Here is a 15,373-nt window from a genome sequence, read left to right as displayed (position 1 = left end):
AACTAGAGTATGAACTTCCAGGTACTTCATAAGCACTTGTAAATTTCTAATATTAACAGTTATTTTTAATGGATTTCTACGATTAATGTGCAAAATTATATTATAACTAGAAAGGAAAACATACCGAAAGTCCTTCTCGTGGCTCTGGATAGTGTAGTTCTCAGCATGAGTTCGAGTGCGGGCGCTCTCTCCAGATACGCCCTGCTTTTTTGTGAGGGCACCCTGCCCAGCCATAGAGTGCTGCTGGTGAAGAGTGGCCAAAATATCCATCTTTCCATTCTTGTTTCGTGACGTAGCATGAAGAACCGACTACGGAAATATAATGAACACTGATAAGAAAATACGAAATATATTCATCAAAAACATATAATTTCTTCAATTTTTTCTCCATTATAACATTATAACACCCCCACGGCTGAAAGTGCGAGCATGTTTGGTGCTATCGGGATTCGAACCTGCGAACCTCGGACTACAAGTCGAACGCCTTAACATGCCGGGCCCTCTTGTGAAGAATCTTTAAATGTGACACTGCATTAACAAACACATAGTAGGCGTAGCTCACAGAGGGTCCAGGTAATACAGTTTCATGTTTTCTTCATTCAGGCATACGAAATACTATCTAAAAATACTGTGTTTTGACGAATAAAAATTTGTTATTTCAGGATGTGTTTAGTGAAGACAAGAGAACAGTCGTTTTGAGTGAGACATGGTGACGTGAACAATAGACTGTATTTTGAGTACAGGTGTGTGTGTGTGCGCCATTTATCTCGTCTTTTAACAGCCCATTAAAGTTAGAACAGTATCTGTATGAAGTGAACTGTAAATAGTAATTAGTCTACCAACATACTACGTTTGAAGAAGCTAAATTTACAAACAAGTTTAATGAATTGTTCCGATATTCCGGGAAGCCATACGTGTTTGTTGACTCTATCTTACGTTTTCTCCCAATACTTTTATTTTCATTTCAAGTAAACAGTTATATAATTATGAACGTTACTTTTTAAGTAATTTTCATATTTTATCCAAATAAATACAACATATATTACGATACAAGATGTTGTAGCACGTTACTTGTATATTTTGAAAGAAATTTGCTGGTAAATGCAATATATAAAGTATGTAATCTCGGATATTCTAACAACTTAAAGCTGTATATTTTGAAAGAAATTTGCTGGTAAATGCAATATATAAAGAATGTAATCTCGGATATTCTAACAACTTAAAGCTGTATATTTTGAAAGAAATTTGCTGGTAAATGCAATATATAAAGAATGTAATCTCGGATATTCTAACAACTTAAAGCTGTATATTTTGAAAGAAATTTGCTGGTAAATGCAATATATAAAGAATGTAATCTCGGATATTCTAACAACTTAAAGCTGTATATTTTGAAAGAAATTTGCTGGTAAATGCAATATATAAAGAATGTAATCTCGATATTCTAACAACTTAAAGCTGTATATTTTGAAAGAAATTTGCTGGTAAATGCAATATATAAAGAATGTAATCTCGGATATTCTAACAACTTAAAGCTAGCTATTTGGGTAACTTGCATGCGACTTCTGATAAGAAACCAAACGTTTACAGCACAACAAACATAAGTATGTAAGTAAAGGGTAAAGAATACTTCGTTAATAAATTAATTAAAAGGAATGTAAAGAATGAATAATGCACTTGTTTTCATATGCACCTTACCGCGTCGCTATTCAAGCTTCTGGATAGTTCCCTTAAATATTTTTGTTTGTTTTGAATTTCACGCAAAGCACAGAATTACACAGTTTAAGACTAGAAGGAAGGCAACTAGTGATCACTACCACAATTAGCTCTTGAACAAATCTTTCACCAACGACTAGTGAGATTTACCGTCACATTATAACGCCCTCACGGCTGAAAGAACGAGTACGTTTGGTGTGATGGGAATTCGAACCCACGACCCTCAAAGTACGTGCTGAGCTCCCTAAATACCAAGCCATGCCGGGCCATTCTGTTGAATAGGTTAAGTAACGTGCTATTTGAATAAAACAACATATAGTTTGAATAGTTTGTTGTTATTTAAAGAAATACATGGACGTAAATTTTGTGATTTCAAAATATCAGTAACCAATCATACATATCTTTACTTTTTATATTTGTAGTTGTTTATTGTTTTGAATTTCGCGCAAACCTTTCATTATTCATAAATTTATGAATAATGAAAGGTTGTCTTATGACATGAAAATTTTCTTTTCTTATATGTAATTGTAAAAGTCGCGCATAAGAACTGCAAAACACATAATGTGAAACCTCAGATTTTTTTGTATCTCTATAGGGAGCCAATGGACATCTATAACAATTTGGATGAAGATCTATACACACCCTGCGAAGTAGTTACATGAGTATACACCAGACAGTACGATTATGTTTATATAGATTCAAAGTTGTTCTGTTTTTACAGTCGTATTAATTACACAGATTACAATATTTCATTACCAAGGATTATCAGTCAGTCAACACTGAATGTTTTAAGCACAAACATCAGAAATTTATCAAACATCATTAATAATGACAAACTCTCTAAGTATTGTTTGTTTGTTTTGAATTTCGCGCAAAGCTACTCGAGGGCTATCTGCGCTAGCCGTCCCTAACTTAGCATTGTAAGACTAGAGGGAAGGCAGCTAGTCATCACCACCCACCGCCAACTCTTGGGCTACTCTTTTCCAACGAATAGTGGGATTGACCGTCACGTTATAACGCCCCCACAGCTGAAAGGGCGAGCATGTTTGGTGCGACCGGGATTCGAACCCATGACCCTCGGATTACGAGTCGAACGCCTTAACACACTTGGCTATGTCGGGCCATTTTATATTTGTAAAGTACATTTCTCACGTTAACTTAACGTACGGTTAATAACATTGTAGAAATGCCACAAACCTATTACTGTAAACTTCTTACATTTATACTCACTCATAGAGCAGATCCAGTTTTCCAGACTTTGATAGTTTTATCTAAAGAATTTACTGTGTTGTGAATCGCTCGAATAGAAGTACATAAAGAAGCTCAGGAAACACTGAGAACTCTGAATTGAGACAATGTCTTTGACCACAGTTCAAGCAAGTTTTCAATTGTGGAAAGAGACAACATGTAATGTATGTACAAAAACGGAAAAATCGTCCAAGTTAATACAGTAGTTCAGGTATTACAAATATCCTGTGGTAAACATTTTATTTTAGAAGGAAGAGAATGGTTCACAAATTAGGCAGCACAATATGCCATCCGTCATCACTGACTGGTTCATTGCTTTTCATTCGAAAATATTTAATGCTCTATTCATAGTATCAACAAAACTACACATACCTAAAAGTAATAAACCTTCTGAAGGTCTATGAACAGTTGAAATATTTATAGCACATTGCGTTTTAAAAATCTAGAACGTTTGGATGCACTTTCTAATTAGAAAGGTCCTCACTAGGGTTAGTCGATTAAATTACCACTGCGGGTTATTCTTACAAAACCGAAGTCTATTACTTTTTAGTATAAACTATATTATAAATAGCTCTGAAGAATAACAATCAAAAGTCTGTTCTCTTGGCCTGCTGATATTAGGGAAGAAACTTAGTTCCTCAATAAATGTAACATACAGATCAAACACATCTCAAAAGAGTCCAAGGAGTAATTCATGCAATAGTTGTTGGATAAATTACTATTAGAACGATGACTTTACTTATGAAGTATAGTTATAAATATAACTGATAGGGAAGTAGGTATAAAAAGTAGTAATGTTTAAATAAATAGCTCTGACTCTAACTGTCGAAAGAGTGACTGCTGACATGAACATAAACTGTTTTTGTTAATGTACTGTAGATACAAATAGTCGGTTATTCGTGAAAAAAGGCACTGTTATCACTCAAGAAGAATTAGAAGTCTTAGGGTCGTTAAGAGAAAACTGCTAGGCAAGATATTATCTTCCCCACTAAAAGTATAATATCAGGCATACCTCAGAGAGTAAAGGGGAACCTAATGCTCTTTAAAATGCAAGGCACAAAAGACCATTCACTGCCTGCTATTGCTTCAAATTAGATAAGTGAAAAAGTTTGGTTAAGGCACGACATAAGTTAGATATATCACAACTACCAAGTTTCGACCACTTGGCCTCGTGGGCAGAAATAGTATCCAAACAAAACTATTAGCGCATATCAGCTTCCCTGCAATATAAAAGAAACGCACCGAGATTAACCGATTGAACTAATGATAAAGAAAAATCAGTCATGTATTCATTACATATTAAATGCATTTTCAGAGTCATATGCTAGGACTATTGGTAATGGTCTTTTGAACAAAAACATTTACTCTCTATTGCTAAGTAAACAAAACTTTAGTAATAGGAAGTAAACGTGTTTCAACGTAGAAATATTATAGGGTTGAAACTTTCATTGATGCTTCAATATCCTCTGTGAGGTATTTAATTAATGTTTGTGTTTTGTTATAGCAAAGCCACACATCTGCTGTTTTCCCCTACGGGAATCGATCTAGTGATTTTAACATCGTAAATCCGAAGAATTACCGCTGTCCCACCGGGAGACATTTAATTGATGAATGATCAGAAAATATTCTTATGATGTTATTTAAAGCGTGATAATATATTTCTATTTATCGATACCATGGAATACTTTTTTTTTTTTTTTTCTGGCTCAGGTATTAAACATTTAGATGTACACGGACCAAAAAAAAACCTACTAAAAACCATGTCACTTACAAATTTATTTTCAAAAACACCAAGGAAAACATTCAAAGTCACTATAATTAAAGTGTAATGCATTTCATTTTGCTAAATATAACATGCAATGATTTAATAAGTTTTATAAACTTCTGTTCCACGATGAAAAATAAAAATGAGCGCCACCATCACACCAACTAATTGAGGTGACACCTCAATAAATAGTCTTAGCATAAGTGAACATATTAAAAACGAACATAAAAAGTCTGAAATGGAAAATTTCACAATTATGTAAAACAATATTTAACAGACGAAAATATATAAAGCGAATGTTACCAGAGTTCAACAAACACTTGCTGCCATTTTAAAAGATGTGTTATTAATAGATTAAATAATCAACATTTATAACTAACCACCTAGTGTCAAATCCTGAAAATATGTGAATTTCATACCAACAACAAAGCGAATTAATGTGTCCCCTTCCTTGTTTTTGTTTACAAAAGTAAATGTATACGATACAAATAAGATCTAAATAAAGATTCTGTGAAGTAAAAAATGTCCTGCAAAATCATTCTTTATGCCACATACTGTTTAGAATATCTATACAAAGATTTTATGAAGTAAAAAAATGTCTTGCAAGATCCTTCTTTAAGCCATATACTGTTTAGAAGATCTATATAAAGATTCTGTGAACTACAAATATCCTGCAAAGTCATTCTTCAAACCACATACTGTTTAGAAGATCAATATAAAGATTCTGTGAACTACAAATATCCTGCAAGGTCATTCTTCAAACCACATACTGTTTAGAAGATCAATATAAAGATTCTGTGAACTACAAATATCCTGCAAATCATTCTTCATTCTAGAAGATCAATATAAAGATTCTGTGAACTACAAATATCCTGCAAAATCATTCTTTTAGAAGATCAATATAAAGATTCTGTGAACTACAAATATCCTGCAAAATCATTCTTCAAACCACATACTGTTTAGAAGATCTATATAAAGATTCTGTGAACTACAAATATCCTGCAAAATCATTCTTCAAACCACATACTGTTTAGAAGATCAATATAAAGATTCTGTGAGCTACAAATATCCTGCAAAATCGTTCTTCAAACCACATACTGTTTAGAAGATCAATATAAAGATTCTGTGAGCTACAAATATCCTGCAAGGTCGTTCTTCAAACCACATACTGTTTAGAAGATCTATATAAAGGTTCTATGAATTACAAATGTCCTGCAAGGTCATTCTTCAAACCATATATTGCTTAGTTTTAGGAATACCTCTACAGTTAACCTTGGTGATTTACAAGATTGTAGTATCACTAATTATAGATTAAACAGTAATTAAGCTGTTCTTTTAACAAATTTTATCAGTATATCAAAAGTAATCAATCTATGCTGAAAAAAGTGTTCGTCTGTGGAAGGATTTCAAACTTAGATCACGTAGCCTCACCTATTTATAACACTTAGATTGTATTGCCAAGAAAGAGAATTATTATTAAAGAGGTATGAAAACTCTGCGTGCTGATGACTTATAAGTATATATACATTGTTTGAATTTCGCGCAGAGCTACACGAGAGTTAGTTGCACTAGTTATCTCTAATTTAGCAGTGTGAGACTAGAGGGAAGGCAGCTAATCATCACCGCCCACTTTTAACTCTTGAGCTACTTTTCCTGCCAACGAACACTGGGAGTGACTGCACCTTAGAACGCCCCCCTCGGCTGAAAAGGTGAGCATGTTTGGTGTGATAGAGATTCGAACCCGTGACCCTCAGATTACGAGTCGAGTGCCTTAACCATCTGGCCATGCCGGATCGTACGTATATTAATAAACTTTACTTATTAGTTCGCAATCACTAGTTACAATTGTATTCAACAATCATTATTATGTAGTCACTGGTTAAAATTTTGTTGAATACTTATTAACCCTTAAAAGGCAGCCATCATCAGTTGATGTTGCTACCTACAACATTACCACTGTTTATAGATTAATTCCTAATCACTAGTAAAAACTCTGTTTAACAATTGCTTATTAGGTAGCACTAATTAAAACTATATTTAACAGTTACTGTTATGTTAAAACTGTGTTTAGTAATTATTATTATGCAATCAATATTTAAAACTGTGTTTAAGAATTATAAAGTAGTCATTAGTTAAAATCACTAGTTAAAAGATGTTTAGCAGTTGTAATTACGTAGTCTCTAGTTAAAATCACGAGTTAAAACAATGTTTCGCAGTTATAATTATGTAGTCACTAGTTAAAATCACTAGTTAAAACGATGTTTAGCAGTTATAATTACGTAGTCACTAGTCAAAATTGTGTTTAGCAGTTATCTGTTCATAATTGACAGTTAAAAATGTTTTTAAGGAGAAAATGTATTTACTTAGTTTATAGACAACATCCTGATACGCGAATATCAGTTCTCTATTCATATGCTGTTAAAACATCTTTTAAATCTTTCCCTGTCTGTTTTAAAGACCAATCAATAGACCACACATTAAAACACATTTTTAGTTATTATTTCAGATTTTCCAACATAATCATAATTTAGTCTGTCTAATATTACATTAAGCTCATTTTAGAATATCATCAAGCCTTTTACTCTAATTTTTTTTTACACATATTTAGAAAGGAAAAACAATAACGAATCCTTTAACTGGTACCAGCTGTTATGTGTTATAAATAATCACATTATAAATAGAAGTCAACCTGGCCAGTTCGTTTTGCCTCCGTTTTAAAAATTAATATAAATATTTTAGTTGTTGAAACGCACACACAGCAGTTAAGTTTATAACCTTCATATTATAAAGTTTGATTTAATGGTCAATTTTTATTTTAATTACAAATAACGTACATAAACGTGTACGCGGCAGCCTCAATTTGTATTTTGCGAAAAACACAAACCAAAAAAAACAGTGAAATCAGCAGTTCACGTTTTATGTGATGCTTGCGCTAAGAACGGAAAAATAAGAGAAGGAAAATAAACAGTACATCGTATAAAATGGACGGTGTAACTACCTATTTCTGAGATCAGGGTGTGTCGGGGGGTGACCAGATGGAAAGACAGCAAATGTCTAGTATTCCGAAAACGGGGCCAGTATTTATTGCTTGGTTTACTTATCTATAAATAAGTTTTCATTTATATATCTAAGTGCGTATTTGTATGTCGTGTAATCACCTTAGTTTTGTTACAAAAACACTCGAGGGTTGAATACAGTGCGGCGATGCCTTAATAGAGACGAGGACGTTGGCCTCCTAAATATCATATTTTATGAGACTTATATAGTTAACTTGTATAGTTGTTAACCTATTTTCGCTCGTATCATCAGCTGGTTTGGTACAAGAAGCGTCTAAAATAGTAGCAGCTCGTAGTTTAGTTTCAACAAATGCCAGGGTGGAGTTGGTTGATCAAACATCCTTTGAACTACGAGAAGTTCGCATGACAGAAGAAAATTACTGAATCTTAGATATCTTAAGAGCGTAATCTTAACTATTTTTAAAACATATTATCTCTGTTTATCTCTCTTCTTAAAGAGACTTTTTTGTTTCAGAGTGATGTAGACATTTTCAATATTAATGTATTTTGTGTAAGCATCTCCTTGCAATAATAGCGGGCAAATACATATATTAACAACACTTAAGATAAATCGTTTAAAGTGTTACTGCGGAAGTATATTGTAACATGAAGATATATGCATTTTTCATTTGCTAATATGTGCAATTATACTGGTGTGGTTTTGATAAAAACAAAACAAACTTGTATCATTAGAGCTTCTGTATTTGTTGTCAAGTGCTGAGTGCAATAATGGGCTGTCTATGCTTTGCACTCCGCAGGGATTGAACATTATTTTTAGCGCTATAAGCACTCAAGGTTTTACACTGAGACACAAAGACGTAGAGCTGTTTTCTGTTATTTTTTTATAAAACGTGTTAATAATAATAATAATACATAGATAACAAGTTTCAATAATTATTTTTTATTCTAAAATTAATTTAGTCTCGAAATATTTAAAAGTAATAAACCAAGTGACCGGATATGGCTAGGTGGATTAAAGCATCGCGTCGTAATCTGAGGGTCGCGGGTTCGAATCTCGGTCGCACCAAACATGCTTGCCCTTTCAGCCGTGGGGGCGTTATAATGTGATGGTCAATCCCATTATTCGTTGGTAAAAGAGTAGCCCAACAGTTGACGGTGGGAGGTGATGACTAGCTTCCTTCCCTCTAGTCTCACACTACTAAATTAGGGACGGCTAGCACAGATAGTCCTCGAGTAGCTTTGTGCGAAATTCCCAAAATAAATAAACAATAAACCAAGTTTCCGTTTTTATACAACAAAAAATAACCTGTGCATAACTATAATTTCAAAAGCTGAGAATCTACATGGATGTGACGCAAAAACAACACACACACTCACATAGTAGTACAGCAACAATGGCCTCCGTGTTTTTAAATAGGGACGAATGTGACGTAGAAACAACACATACATATATTGGAGGAGCTATATTAGCCTCCACTTTTTAAATACTGACAGATATGACATGAAAGGAACAGACTCTCTCTCAGACACACATACTAGTGGAGCTAGATTGGCCTCCACTTTTTAAACTTCTGACAGATGTAACATAAAAACAACACATACATATATTGGAGGAGCTATAATGACCTCCACTTTTTAAATACTGACAAATGTGACGTGAAAACAACAGACACACACATCCTGGTAGAGCTATATTGGTTTTAACTTCTTTGTTCATCCATTTTTGGGTCGAATTCAGTTTCGTTCAAATAAAATATAAATTGTCTTAATAATATTTTTCTGTGTAACGATGATATTGGTTACACTATTGATATAAGCAATAGATATTGGTTGTACAGTAACGATATGTTAATGTACTAGTTTTCTTCAAATATATATTTTTCATATAGTGTCAACTTTCGTTGTACCAGCTTTCTTGAAATGAAGACTTACAATATAATCGTTTCAAAGTATTAGATTTATTGAAATCCGGATTGATTAAACAGGGTCAACGCTTCGAGCTACTAGCTTTAAGAAACATATTGATTGTGTTTAATGAACGATTTGCTGTACCAGTTTTCATGAAATGAAGATACGTTCATGGTATATTCGTTTCAAAGTGGCCTTTTCCTTCGAGTGAAGTGGGTTATACATATTCAGTTTACTGAGCAGTGAAATATTTTCCGGTTGAGGCACGTTATATTAATTTAATGTTACCAAGTAGTATGCGTTTCCAAAAGAAGATTTGTCAAATAAGAACAAAGATTTGAGTATCTGCGCTTTTCCAGATATGGCACTGATACAGAAACAAATGTGTCAAGTTACTCTTCATTTTATAGTAAAGATGTGTTTGATAGGCATTATTACTGCCAAACGTTAAAAACAGGGGTTCGATTCTCTTGGGTGGACATAGCAGATTGTTCGATGTGGTTTTGCTGTAAGAAAACACCTACACACACGCATTATTATTATGTGTAAAAGTGACCTCACGAAAATACTGTTTCAAGCTGTAAGTTATGTAGTGAATGAAACTAAGATATAATCTCTTTCTGTGTGACCTAAAAGAGCAAAATGCTGGTTTGGTTCAGATACTCGTACCACAAAAGAGTTGTACTAAACGTTTCTAATTCTGAAGTGATAGGCTTGAGAGATGGCAAAAACAACTAGTCAACACCATCTACTGTCAACTCTTTTGTTGCATTAATCCAGTAATATAATCCGACGTTCTTTTCATAACATGTTTGGGGTTCTAAAGAACATAGCTTAAGGCAACGGGACGCGAACCATGGGTCATGGACACGCCAATCATCAGGTCACGTACTATAAATTTTTTGCCGAGTTTTCATTTACCCATCTTGTTCCTTTGTTGAAAATCATGCACGTGTCATAAACTTTAAAAAAAGGCTGAATATTTTATTATTTTTGAAGTGGCCCGGCATGACGAGGTGGTTCGGGCACTTGACTCGTAATCTGAGGGTCGCAATTCGTATCCCCATCGCACCAAACATGTTCGCCCTTACAGCCATGGGGGCAATATAATGTGATGGTCAATCCCACTATTTGTTGGCAAGAGAGTAGTCCAAGAGTTGGCGGTGGGTAGTGGTAACTAACTGCTTTCCCTCTAGTCTTAAACTGCTAAATTAGAGATGGTTATTTCAGATAGCCTTTGTGTAGCTTCGTGTAAAATTAAAAAAACAAACAAACAAAACAAACGAGTCTTTTAAACGATATGTTAATTTTAAATACAGCTATATGTTAAATAAAACATTTTCGCTTTCAGTTATAAATATATTTATCTATCATTTCGTACTTTTTATATCTTTTTAAGCACGGTTATAACATTATTTAATTCTTATGAAGTAAAGAAACCCATTAGATAATACTTCGCAATGTTTGTTTCCATTAATTCGTATATAGATAAAACCTCATATAAGACCAGAATGTGTCATATCTGAAGGTTTTGCAATACAAAAAATCTAAATCAAAACGATATCTGTTTTTCAATCCAGCAGTTCTGACCTACTAACAACTTTCATAATATAGTATTTGAAATGAACAATAGTTTATATGAAGTGTTTTTGATACTAAATTTTAATTAGAAAGTGTCTACCTGGAAGTCTCGCAGTTTTCAAAAAGCGTCTTTCAAATCGAACTTCTGAAAGGTTATCTTCTATCGAAAAGTAATGATTATGTTACAGTCATGATAAAAATTTAAATCGAGATGTTTTATGCCCTTGTTTTTATTCGTAATTAGGTCTTTTTTTATTTTCAGTATGTAATATGAGGCTAATTTATCATAATGTGTTTGGTTTTCTTATTTTCAAAAACCCACACTTTCTGCGTAAAATAATAGCCAACAGAAACTTCTCTGTTATTGCATTTGATTTAGTGTAAATTTAGTGTAATCGTTTCCATTAGGTTCAGTGAAAAATTAAAAGTCCAGGTTTAGCAGATGTTTCAATACATATCTCATGGTATGACTCATCTTGTGTAATGCTTACGTAAGCCACTGCTCGGAGCAGGTAGTGGGAGTGATTACGTGGAAACGTGTACTTTGAAGTAAACAAAAGTTATCTAGTGATGGTGTCAGTATAAAAAGAGTAAAATAATAACGATATCGCACGATTTTAAAAAATGGTAGAAAATGAAATCCAGAAGTTTAATGTTGTATTCAGTGAAAGACGTATACGTATTGCTCAAAATATGACACTATCAATGGCCAGCACAATCCGACTGATTATCTTTGCGATGAACTTGAACGCCATCTTTGCCAGCTTAGCTCTCTGTCAACATCTGTAAACCAGCTGTAAGCCATAGCCTATATAAATGAGATACAACTGAAAAATAAGTGTAATGGTGTTTACGCCACGACAGGTACAGACCATCTTAGAAGTGAACGGTGTACAATCCAATGAGATGAGGCTCCTATAAAAAATGGCCATTCAGTGTACATTATCCTTTGATGTAACACTTTAGTTTCGGCATTTCATAAAACTAATATTTGATCTGATGGGCCTCCAATTCGTTTAAGTGTATAATTAAATAATCACAAAAACTTTTGAACAAAGATAATAATAAGTAAATAACAAATTAAGTTAATGTACGGTAAAATAATTAATTAAAAAGTCAAATTATTTTCATTACACAAACGTTATTATGACAGTTGTGTACGTAAATCATTTTCACACAGTTACTAAAAAGGTTTAATTACATTTAAAACAATCTGTACATGTTAATAACGTGGTATCACGGCACATGCAAGCGGTGGTGTCTCCGGCGACACTTGTGGTACATGTACAAAGTGTACATATAGTTCATGGCGAATTCTTAAACATCAACAGTCCAACGCTTCCATGGTGAGCATGAATTTAAAACATGATATTTGTATGTCGACAATGTTAAACATGTTGAGTCAAGGGACTGAAACCTTTGAAAAAATAAGGACCTTAATATTCTCTATGGAAGCAGAGGGAAAAAGGTCACAGAATTACTTTCCAAACTCACATCTGTAAGGAAAAGAACCGACTGACCCTTCAAAAACAAAAGCAGTAGTAATAACGACAGACGTTGTTATGAAGATGTATAGTTCTATAAGAGCAGAAATAATGTTTCCAGCCACATCTCAAAATCAGTTATTGTTCTAACGAGAAAACAAAACTCATATAGCAAATCTCATTAGATCGCATACCTTTCAAGTCCCGTAGAGCAGCTTCAAATGGATTTATGCGTCTTTGCTCTACTTAAAATTGGCCTTGAAAACCGATGTTCATTTACAGTAGAGAGTCTGTGAAATATAACTGTCAAATTATGTGACTTTCGTACTTTGTTATAGTGGGAGATGCGTTGCTGCAGGATACTACAAAATCATGGCCACCAGAACAAGCATGATTTACAAAAGACAAAGTAATCTCACGAGTATCATGAGACTTGAATATCGTTCTTACATCACACGACTAATCTCGGGATAAGTATTCGTTCGAGGCTATGCTGACAAACCGACTAATAAAAATCATTATTGATCAACCAATTTACAAAGTGGAATATATTAAAATTTCTTACAACATGTAAGTAACAGTTTATGTCCAAATGAAGAAGGGCGTATCCGATAGAAACGTTTCTTCCGTTTGCTGTTGTATTTATGGATAAATGTCTATTATTAATCAAACAAATGAATATGTCAGAAGAGGCAAAATACGCAAACAACTATTTCATTTTAAGCCACAATGGGATAGAGTAGAGCATAATGATAGAGTAGAGCCTAATGATAGAGTAGAGCTCAATGATAGAGTAGAGCCTAATGATAGAGTAGAACCCAATGACAGAGTAGAGCCTAAATATAAAGTAGAGCCTAATGATAAAGTAGAGCCCAATGATAGATTAGAGCCTAATGATAGAATAGAGCATAATGATAGAGTAGAGCCTAATAATAGAGTAGAGCCTAATGCCCTTTAAAAACATTTACTTTTCTCTATATATTTTTTACATGGCTATTTAATAGGGCGTTATTTTTCTGTAAATTGTGTGTGCATGCGTCAGTGCACATTGAAAAGGTACGTCGTTGCTATGGCTACTGTCTCTCAACTGTACATAATTTCATATCTGTTTTCTATGTATATTAGTATTTTCGTAAGCATTTTTGGAGTTAGAAATATACTACAGTTTTTGATGTTTATTAAACGAAGGTTAAGAGATTAGCTATACTTTCTTTTCTTGGTGCTGGCTGTTAAATTTTACTTTAATACCAACATATTATCTAACATCCTTTTTGCTGACATGGAAACCACTGCGTGGTACGACTTACGCGCGTGTCAGCTAGCATAAGGGAAGAAGCTAACAGTATGAAGACGCATTAAGAATAAGGTACGATTTTACTCTGCTTAGAGGAGCACTTTTTCTCGTTTTTCTAAAATCGCTTAAGCGTAAAACTGAACGTAGCTTCTAAACTTTACTTAAAATTTAACATGCATATAAACACGTCAATATATTTGTGAATAAAACTAGTGGTGTAAAAGAAAATTGTAAAGGCGGGCCTTATTCTACATTATTACAGGAAATAGAATGAAAAATGTCATTAATACCAAATACTGCCTTTTTATAGCTATTTCTATTAGATGTATTAGGGTTATTTAATTAACGTACTACTATCCAGTACGGTAGGATCAGTGTGAGTTTCGCTCACGTTAATGTATAAGTAACTAGGATACTTAGCAGCTTTAGTATTATTTGGTAGTTCTCGATAAGAACGAATATTTTTCTTTCGTAGTTGCTTGTGTAAATGTTCTCATTTCAAGACTGTTAGGTGAACTTATCTTCGTTTGTTAACCCTAGTTTGTGTGGGTCCTTTGGGCCCCGAGAATGATGTATGTAATATTCCTGTGCGCTGCTAAGCGGTTGGATAATGGTGCAGTCGAGTTAAAAGAAAGGTAAACTAAAAGCCGTCATGTTTAACCAGTTCAAATTAGAGGAAATATGTTTATTTCTATAATGTCAGTGATTTCTTTTCTTTTGATGTGTTTCTTTGTTTTAACACGTATCTTATATAAAATAGCTTTATCTTAGTGGTTCACTTACCGAGTAACACCTTTGTTTTCTTAAATAGTAAGTTCTAAGTTAATAAAAATTTTAATTAGTGTTAGATGTAATATAACATCTTAATAAGACTAATCGTAATTTTAATCACATCTTTTCTTTAGTTCTGGAAAAATCGTAATCATTCGTATTTTTATGTACACTTATGGATTGCCGGCTTAAGCATTATAATTATACATCATAATAGATGTATTTGACTTTATTTTTACATTATTTGAAATGATTTATCTGTTTATTTTAATTGCAAATAAGCACTGTTAAATATTTTCACGATAACGATAACCAGTCCATAACAGTTCCAGAGGTACTCTTTAAATGTAACTTTAGCCAGAATACACATAATAGGTTTGAAAACTTTAACGGATTGCAGATGCCTTTGAAAGAAAGACTGGTTTGGTTTGCTTTGAATTTCGCTCAGAATATCTGCGCTAACTGTCACTATTCTTGCAGTATAAGACTAGAGGGAGGCAGCTAGTCATCATCACCCACCGCCAACTCTTGGGCTACTCTTTTACCAACGAATAGTAGGATTTACCGTCACGTTTTGGTTTATGGCTTGAAT

The 15,373-nt window shown here is 33.5% G+C and overlaps 1 protein-coding gene and 1 long non-coding RNA gene across 2 annotated transcripts in view; one reads left to right on the top strand and one right to left on the bottom strand.

Annotated features, from left to right (window-relative positions):
- LOC143255829 (cGMP-dependent protein kinase 1-like) overlaps positions 1–15,373 on the bottom strand; it is a 112,189-nt gene that overhangs the window by 57,360 nt on the left and 39,456 nt on the right. The window contains exon 2 of the mRNA XM_076512130.1: positions 125–309. Coding sequence (XP_076368245.1) covers positions 125–309 — 185 coding nt within the window. The remainder of the gene's footprint in view (positions 1–124; positions 310–15,373) is intronic.
- The window catches only part of LOC143255830 (uncharacterized), a 46,069-nt gene that overhangs the window by 6,317 nt on the left and 24,379 nt on the right, over positions 1–15,373 (top strand). The window lies entirely within an intron of this gene.

Source organism: Tachypleus tridentatus, chromosome 7 (assembly GCF_004210375.1).
Source record: "Tachypleus tridentatus isolate NWPU-2018 chromosome 7, ASM421037v1, whole genome shotgun sequence".
NCBI classification, from domain to species: Eukaryota; Metazoa; Arthropoda; class Merostomata; order Xiphosura; family Limulidae; genus Tachypleus; species Tachypleus tridentatus.
This window is presented reverse-complemented; position numbering and strand designations above follow the sequence as displayed.